This window comes from Telmatherina bonti (genome assembly GCF_933228915.1).
Source record: "Telmatherina bonti genome assembly, chromosome: 15".
NCBI lineage: Eukaryota > Metazoa > Chordata > Actinopteri > Atheriniformes > Telmatherinidae > Telmatherina > Telmatherina bonti.
Genome location: NC_136613.1, coordinates 28,785,569 through 28,795,115, shown reverse-complemented (window position 1 = coordinate 28,795,115; position 9,547 = coordinate 28,785,569). Strand labels below are relative to the sequence as shown.

The 9,547-nt window shown below is 37.2% G+C and overlaps 1 protein-coding gene across 1 annotated transcript; it reads right to left on the bottom strand.

The window, feature by feature from the left end:
* Window positions 1-1,672: 1,672 nt before the first annotated feature.
* On the bottom strand, window positions 1,673-8,484 carry acmsd (aminocarboxymuconate semialdehyde decarboxylase; the record flags this gene model as incomplete). Its single annotated transcript, XM_079253724.1, has 10 exons — window positions 1,673-1,735; window positions 1,845-1,943; window positions 2,236-2,408; window positions 2,522-2,617; window positions 2,928-3,021; window positions 3,192-3,428; window positions 5,116-5,165; window positions 5,251-5,347; window positions 5,983-6,027; window positions 8,428-8,484. The coding sequence occupies 10 exons, from the start codon at window positions 8,482-8,484 to the stop codon at window positions 1,673-1,675; spliced, it is 1,011 nt and encodes a 336-aa protein (XP_079109850.1).
* Between the last annotated feature and the right edge of the window lie 1,063 nt (window positions 8,485-9,547).

The following is a 9,547-nucleotide window of genomic DNA, read 5'->3' as shown; positions in this document are numbered from 1 at the left end:
ATTCGTTAATTGTATAATCAGAAGATTTTAAATGACCAGATAATACTGAATAAATAAAAGATACAATTTCTCTCGGGGAACTCAAAATCAACCAAAATCAACCAGATCAACAATTGGATGGGGTTTTAAGTTGGATCCCGAATGGGTATTATGTGTCTTGAGGGCTGAACACAGTCTAAAATAATTAAAGAGCGAGTGGTTTGGGATTTGAGAACTATAGCGAGAAATATATATATATATAAATATATATATATATATATATATATATATATATATATATATATATATATGTATACAATGAGCAGGTCACGTGGATCGACACCTTTGGCTCAGCTGGTAACTTTTCTCCCCACCTAAATGCTGCTCAGACACACGTGTTATGTAATAGCTTACCATGTGCTCATATGTATTCATACCCTTTTATTAAAGAAAAGGCTGAACAATAACTAAAAATTTGCAAAAATATTATTTAGTAGTATAAGACACTCTTTTTCATTTAATTGAGTTGAAGAAAGACAAAAAACAAACAAATAAATTGGTCCTCGACAAATTAGAGCACTTTTCTGTTGAACAGTGGGACTAAATACCTGTCAACAGGTGCAGAAGTTTGACTGAGGGGAACAGAAAACATCTGACTGCAGCAGAAACATTAAAGGATTGTTCAACAAAATATTTGTTTATGAGTGATGTAATATGTGATAAATTATCTTATTTGTTTGCTTTTTTAAAAAATAAAACTTTTTCTATTGAACCAGAATTACAAAATAATGTAATGATTTTCATCAAATTTTTGTATATTATTACTCTAGTCAATTTCAGCTTATTTTACAGGCAGTTGGTTTTTTCCTTCTTTAATGAAAGGGTATGAATAAATATGAGCACAACTGTATAATATACATATATAATATACATACATATATATATATATATATATATATATATATATATATATAATTTATTTATTTATTTATTTTTATTTATTCCGATTACTTTCTATTAACGTCTATGTTTAATGATCCAAAAAGCTAAATGAATTCATTAATTCAAGTAATGGCATTTAGATTTAACAGAATATTTCTATATTTTTTCTGCAACAATTTGTTTATGTTAGTCCAGTTTGAAGAGCATTTTTGAAACAAAGCGAACTACCAACTGGAATAATTGTGCATCCCTCTAAGTAGGATTTACTGTTAATATGTACCTGAAAAAACAATGTGAAAATTTATCTGAAAGAAAGAGGAAAACATACCACATACAGAAGCGATGCATAACCATGTTACAGTTATTAATATCGTAACAGAAAGATCATTCATTAATTAATAACAAGATATAGGGCAAATGTTGTTTGAATCCCTGCAGAGATGGGCAAAATATACTGTATTTACAATGTTGCTGTTATAATTTGAAATTGTTTTATCAATCAAATGCCATTAATGTACGCAAACAATATCTGTCTAAAGACTTCCCTCCTGAGCCTGCATTTGTAAACAAAAGTATTAGAAGAATAAAATGAATAAAATAAGGCCTTTTAGACCCCTGCATGAATAGAATGAATTAGCTCTACTCTAAACTGTAATCTGAAATTAAATTAAATCAGACTGACAATGAAAATGTCAGTTAAGCTTTTTCATTTAATCAGAAGATGATAAAGCAGCTTGTCTACAATATGATGTTATACAAACATCTCTTGTTTCAGTCCCAAAAATTCCAAAGCATTTCCAGCAAGCAATTTATCCTGCAAAACAAAACAAAAAACCAGCTTAGAGAAGATTTATATGGTATAAAGTTAATTTTAAAAAAAACTTCAACATTTGAGTGGATTAATCAGAGGAAAATGTGATTACCTTAAGAGTGTCATCAATCATATCCATTGACTCTATAAGTGATCCAGGCTGCAGCTCACCAAGTGGGAAAGGATAATCTGTTCCCAACATTACCTTATCCTAAAAGAGTAAGACATACACTATGAGTAGTGGTGGCCACCAGCATTACATTCTGTCAAAGTGGTGAAAAGCATTTCCACTCTAAAACATCCATTTTTTTCCACACACAGTGGAGCGCTCTGCCACTTGAACCAACCACAGCACACAGCTGTGTGTCATGCTCAAAGTGAAAGGGATTTCACATAAATAACTGCTGAATTGTTATTTTCACCCTCTCACATTCCACACCGGTCTTTCCAACCATGATTAAAACACAACTTGTGTAGTGACGTGACAATAAATATGAGCTTACTTTTCCAATAACATCAACGAGCAGCTTCAGGGCAATGGGATCGTGAACTAATGAGTCGGTGTAGAAAGAACCAAGGTATTTTCTTGGACTGATGTTATTGTCAACCGCACACAGGTCAGGTCGGACTTTGTGGCCATGTTCAATTCTGCCAACAGTGAATGGGAAAGAGCCACCTAAAACCAGATGAACAAAGACATCAAAGCTTGTTTTCTTCATTATGTATGTATTTTTTTCTGTTGCCAGACAGAACTGTGTTTTCCAGGTAAAAATCTCATTTCTTCTGTACCTCCATGAGCAAAGCAGACTTTCAGTTTGGGAAATCTCTCGAAGATACCCCCAAATATCATTGAGCAAATGGCCATGGTTGTCTCTGATGGCATTCCTTTAAGATGAAAAAGGCACAAAACTCACTATGTTTCTCATTATTCTGAACTTTCATCATAAGACGTATAAGATGAGTGAGTATGATTACAGGTGCAACCAATGGCACTCTCAGCTGTAATCGCATTGCATCAATTCCAACCTGAAAGCTAAAATACTCTGAAAAACCAACAGAAATGTTTTAAAATGTTATGATTTGTTTTTGGGTAGTTTCATTTGTAATTATCAAAAGTACTGCTGTAATTTTGGTGTCAACTTGGCTGGTTTTGCAAGATAATTAGTGTCTTCTATTCCTGCTTCAGTTCGCTCACCCACCAGCCATGGTAGCCAATACTTAGCCATCCTCCCATCTGTCTGCATGTCCCATGGGTGGACAAATATGGAGCATCCCAGCTCCTCTGCCTCCTGCATGTGAAACACACATTGCATGATCACTATATTTCACTAGATGGGGAAAAAATAACTTCAGATACAAAGTGAAATGATGAACTCAGTTAAACTGATGAAGCCACAGTCACCAGGATCATTATGTTAATTAATACATGATTGTGTTCTGGCATTTTGCAATATCTCACAGCATAGAAGGGATACAATTCAGGGGCATTGAGGTCCCAGTTGTTGATGTGCGACCCAATCTGCACGCCCGGGAAGCCCAGTTCCTTCACACAGCGTCTCATCTCCAGCACAGCCAAGTCAGGGGCCTGCATGGGCAGCGTGCCCAGGCCTACAAACCTCTTAGGGTGGCTCTGCACTGTATGTGCCAAATCATCATTTAAAATGATGCAGAGATCCAGAGTGTCATGAGGTTTGGCCTGCAATTACAAAATGACAAGACTGATATGTCTTTAAAAAAAAAAAAAAAAAAAAAAAAAAACATATAAGCTGCTTTGCTTCTAAAAGTAAACTTAAAAAAAAAAAAAAAACATTTATGAGGTTTTATAAATCAGAACAATGATTAATTGATCATCCAGGGTAAGGACTTCCATACTGTAGGGAAAAAAAGGTAAAGTGTTTGAATATTTCCATCCCCAGGGTCCCCAGGTCTGGTGTTATGTATCCACCAGGGCTCACAGGTGAACTTCAGGGAGTGGTATCTTAGTGGTTAAAGAGGTGGACTTGGGTCTGGAGAAGCTGACTTTGGCTTCCTGGAGTGCCAACAGAGATAAACCCCTGTTGGCCATTTAACTTGTTTTATTTACATAATATTGTCACCCTGGCTGTCCAGAAGAAAAGATGGTTGTCTGCTCATCAAAAAGTCAGTGTTTAAGCCCAGATTCTCCTAGACCACACTTCAGCATCTCCTTAGGCAAGACACCTAACACCATGTTGCCGTTACATCTTCATTGGCGTGTGAATGTCTGTGTTAAATAAAATGCATTTTGAGTTCCCCTAGAAAGATTGTATCTTTTATTTATTCAGTATTATCTGGTCATTTAAAATCTTCTGATTATACAATTAAAGAATGGCAAAAAGATATGAACAATGTGCAGACAGACATTATGTGGGATGCTGTTTTGGGAAAATATTATAAATTCCTCTTAAAACCCAAACCATCAGTTCATCCATTTTAATATATGTCGCCGAACTTACATGACCCCACAGAAAAGATACCTGATGGGGCTAGCTCCTCATCCATACTGCACGCTCTGCTCGACTGGTTCAGTTGGTACTTTATTGCATTCTCTTTGGGGCTGCCCAGAAGTACTTTTGTTTTGGAGTAAGGTAGTAGACATTGTTTCCCGACTAACAGGTGCTGACTTCCCCATGGACCCTGCATTACTTCTTATTTTGGACAATTCAAGATTCCCAATCAAGCAGAAACAGTGTAAATTGTGGTTGGCTTGCATGACTGCAGCTAAAAAATTAATAGTCCAGAGGCGGCTGCCTCCCCATGACCTCTCAATAAAACATCTGTTGTACACCCTGTTGGATATTTTGTACCTGGAATTATTCTTAGCTAGAATTTACCGTGCTAGTTCGTCTACTATTTGAACCTGGTTAAAAGGAATAGATGGGGTTAAGAGGCTTCTTAATGCTGTCTGACTAGTATACTATTTAATCCTTCCTTGTTGGCTCTTCTCCTTGACACTAAAAATGTAGATCTGTAATGTGTTGGTTGGGTGGGGGATTGGGGGGGTAGAGGGCATTCTAAAGGAAACTGGGTGTCATTTGTTGTACTACTGAACTGCCTCTGTTCCATTGTTGAAAATGTTAATAAAAATTACATTACAAAAAAAAAAAAAAAAAAGCATTAGCCTAATTCTGAGACTTGAATAGATACCCTTTAATTTAATCCTGACACATAGAAACTTTCATATTGTTATATATTTTTTCACACTACTACTAGCCACTTTGTTATTGTACTTTTTAGACTTTTTAAAATTGTGGAGAGATGCAGCTCAGTCATCCTTATACTTTCAGGCTTTAAACATAGCCATTAAGCACAATTTCCCCCAAGTTTTCTTGATTAAATTAGCTCTTTTCATTGTGAGAACTGACCCAGTAGCTGAACATGACAGGAACAGTCGAGAGGGCCTGAACTGTGACACCTGCAGATAAACAGAAATATGATGTTTAGGTACTGATAGCTTACAATAATAACCGTATTACTTACGTGCATGCGTGTGTGCTCACCGTGTTGATCCATGTCTTTTATGCGTGCATTTGCATCCCAGCAGTTTTCCTGAATCACCCTGAACAGCTTCCCATCCTTCATCATCTTGGCTTCTCCCTGAAACGCATGAGCACCGCTGAACTCAACGCAGGTTCACTGAGGCTTGTGTTAGAACCTGCTTCCTTTGACAGACTTGTTTTCCTTAGTGTGGTTCATATTTATTGTATGCTGTGACTTTTGGGATTTATTACAGTTTAAGATGCAACCACATGATGGCAGCAAACAGTTTATTGCTGATGGAAACCCTCCTGCCACGGTGATGATGCCTTTCTCTTACAAAACCCCTGTAGATCAGATTTAGATCTTATTTGAACATGACACCAAGATTTAAGCAAGTATCCATCACCAGCCTCATCATAAAACTACATGCAACACTATTTTACATTTAACTTCACCAAACCAGCCAATCCCTGCTGCTAAAAGTTTCACTGGGGATACATCAGCCAGGTCCCACTGTGTTTGGCTGTGCTACGACTCTGTTTAAAGTGAATCACTCCGCTGATGCAGGGGCACCGTGCTGAGTTCTGCAGCTGCTCACATGTTGTACCAGCCTGACAGGTCCACGGGGTGGGGGTGGGAGGAGGCTGCCAGGATGGACCCGTTGTGCACGCAGCAAAGTGCACAACGCAGAGCTGTTTCTATATTTGTATTTTTTTCCAAAGACAAAAAAACAAACAAAATTTGTGACTTACTTCACAGTGATGGTGAAGCTGAACGAAGCCACCGTATCCATATCTCTGCAAGACATGCAAAACATAGGATTACTACCAATGCAGTTTGGGAATAACACGCATTATAAAACCATAATTTCATTTTTACTGTATTTCACATTAGTGTTAATTAAATGACTGATTATGTTATCCCATCTGTGAAGTTTCAACCATCGTCCCGCATCTGCTCAAACGCCCCAAATAAGTACAAGTTGTTCGGGGTCATGAAGGCTTTCGCATACAAATTAAGCTAAATGATCAATGTGAGCAAGACAGTCAGTAAAGCCCTGATTCACATCCATGCAGAGCTGCTGCAATGCATGTAGCTTGATGCGATGATAAGCTTCAGCTTTTCACAAGACAAGATGGCTTTAACACGCTTCTGAAAGTTGAATCTAAAGGTCTTCTCAGTAAAATGTCCCTGGACTATTTCAAGTTGATATGAAGCTAATTTTAAAGTTGCCCCAGCCTTTTTTCTGATTAAGTTAATTAATTCTGCTGATTTATCTTGTGGAAAATAAAAATACATTTGATATATATATATATATATATATATTCATTCATTTTCCGAACCGCTTATTCCAATTCAGGGTCGCGGGGAAGCTGGAGCCCATCCCAGCTGGCTTTGGGCGACAGGCAGGGTACACCCTGGACAGCCAGTCCATCGCAGGGCCACACAGAGAGAGACAAACAACCACTCACGCTCACACTCACTCCTAGGGGCAATTTAGAGTGACCAATTAACCTATCATGCATGTGTTTGGATGGTGGGAGGAAGCCGGAGTACCCGGAGAGAACCCACGCATACATGGGGAGAACATGCAAACTCCACACAGAAAGGCCACTAGACAACACAAAACAGTCTGCACAAATCTAAATATACAAGTGGGTTTACAGTTAAAAGACTGTTTGCACTGGTTCAGCTGTTGCACCCGCAGGAAATATGGATCAAACAAGAGAGCAGTGAGTTCAAACAATAGAGAGCTCTGAGTGTGGCCAAACACACTGGTGGTTCCCAGTCAGTTGGGTCTCATGTGGAGAGAAAGCATAAAACACAGGAAAGTTATGGAGGAGAAAGATCCAGCGTCAGAGTCAAAATGTAGCAGCAGACCAGAGAGGGGCAGTCATGTGGGTTATTGTGAAGAAGGATGAAGATACTCAGTGATGATGCACAAACCCCTTTCTGTTTTCCTTGCTTGTGTAGGTCTGGTAAAAGAAAGTATAAGTATGGCTGCACACAAACACACACACAGACACACACACACACACACACACACACACATAACCAAAAAAAAACCCAACTCATTTTTACTGCCATTTATAATTAGGTTGACATCCAGGACCAGTGGAGATAGCAGTCGTTACCTTTACAATAAATACACAAGAGTACATAGAATTATATATTTGTGAACTTTTCTCACTCTATCAATAAAAAGGAGGCGTAGTGAAGAAGTCATTTTTCAACAATGAGCATACATTTGGCCACAAAACAAAAAATATTTGTTTTTTAGGAAAGACTTTACAATTTAGTGACTCAGCTTAAATTAAAAGTTTATACATTTATAAATTAAAATTTATGGTGGAAATTAAAGAAAAAAAAACAAAAGGAAGTCCATAACAAGATTCCATTCAGCCAAAATTATATGTCAGCTGGTGTACAAGTAAAGTGGAGCGTGACTCCTCGGGGATATTCAACTTTTTGTGTGAAAAAAGAAAAGTTCATTCTGTACTGCATGAAAATAGAATTATACCATATTAATTCCTTCATCTGGAACAATTTATTAAATGGGAACCAAATAACCTTTCATAGATATATGACAACATTAAATAGCAACTTCCTAATAACTTGTCACGTGTTTGATTAAATAAATTATTATTTTTATTATTATTATTATTATTATTATTATTATTATTATTATTATTATTATTATTAGTAGTAGTAGTAGTAGTATTGGAAAAATGTTATCTGTGGATTTAAAACTTCTTAAATTGACTGAAAGACAGAGAGAAAAAAAAGAAATATAGAAAGAAAATAAAACAGAATAAAAACCAAAGAAAGAAATGGTCCCGTATAGTAAATTATTAGCTGACACACTGACTCAGACATAAGACCTGGAACAGATAAACCAAGGCCGGTGTCTATTGATTAAAGTTTAACCATCCATAGACAGCAGATTTATGGAGTGAGCTGTTCCTTTCCCAGCACATACAAGTGGAAAAGGTAGACAGATCTGATGTTTCTTAATTCAAGCTTTGTCTGCTACAGACCTGGCGCAGATATTTGTGATACAAATGTGTTCAGAGAAACAAAACAAAAAATTGTTTGTCAAGATGAGATCTTGCCACTATACAGCGTGTGGATCTACTCACGCTCAGGTTCTAGGTCTTAAAAACCCTTTTGAGTCCTGTGTGTCTTGCAGAGCCTACCTGCTTCAAGTCAGGCCATTCCTTTGGTAAAATATGATTGTGGATATCAACCTTCATCCTGATGTTTTACACATGGAGACATGAAGGTCTGCAGATCAAAGTACTTTAGAATAGCTATGGGCAAACTTAGTCCCACCCTCGACCAGGAACCAATGACTGAAGGGTGAATGGCGGCTGATGGACACCCAGGTCATTTATTATCTACTCTCACTGTAAAACAAACAGACAGTAAAAGCACCAGCGAGAGCAGGCTGTGTATCGTGCAGAGCTAAGTTTCCCATGTTACCTGTGCTTATAAGGGCAAAGTTAAAAATGTCAAGGGTTTGTGTGTGTTATGTTGGGTGTGAAGTCATATTTCTAATTTGGAAAGTCAGTAATCTGCCAGCCACAAACACAAAGCCCAACACGGCTACTGCATTCATAACAAGAGCTTTTAGCTTTAAAATAAATCATTTATTAACACATCTGTTTGTGTCATTATTTCAGTTACACTCATAACACTGTTCAACTGGTGGAGACAACACCCACCATGATACTCTATTCATTATACACTCCTTGGCCACTTTATTGGGTGCACTTGCTGAATCGTATGAATAGAGAGGGACACAGGAAATCAGTCAATCGCATGGCAGCAGATCAATAACATGAGTCATGTAGACGGGGTGAAGATGACTTGCTGAAGTTTCAGAACAAGGAGGAAATGGGCTTCAAGAGCTTCTGAACTTGGCATTGTTGTTGGTGCTGGATGGGCTGGTTTGACAACAAAAATATCAGAGGTAAACACAGTGAAAACTCAGTAAATAATATATTAACCTTTTAAAGTCAATAGACTGTTCTGTGGCGCCTTCAGCTCATTTCAGCACTTTTCTAATTGTGTTACCTGATGTGGGGTGATTTTATGTTAAAGGTGAGCTTCACTTGAAGAACTTTGACATTTAGTTTCTTTAAGATTAACAAGAAAATGAGACCATTTACAATTCTTCATGTCATAAGAGGGAAACAAGCTGTAATGACCTGCTATGAAAATGATGGAATCTTACATCTTATCCCCCTCCTGTGTGTATATATATATATATATATATATATATATATATATATATATATATATATATATATATAT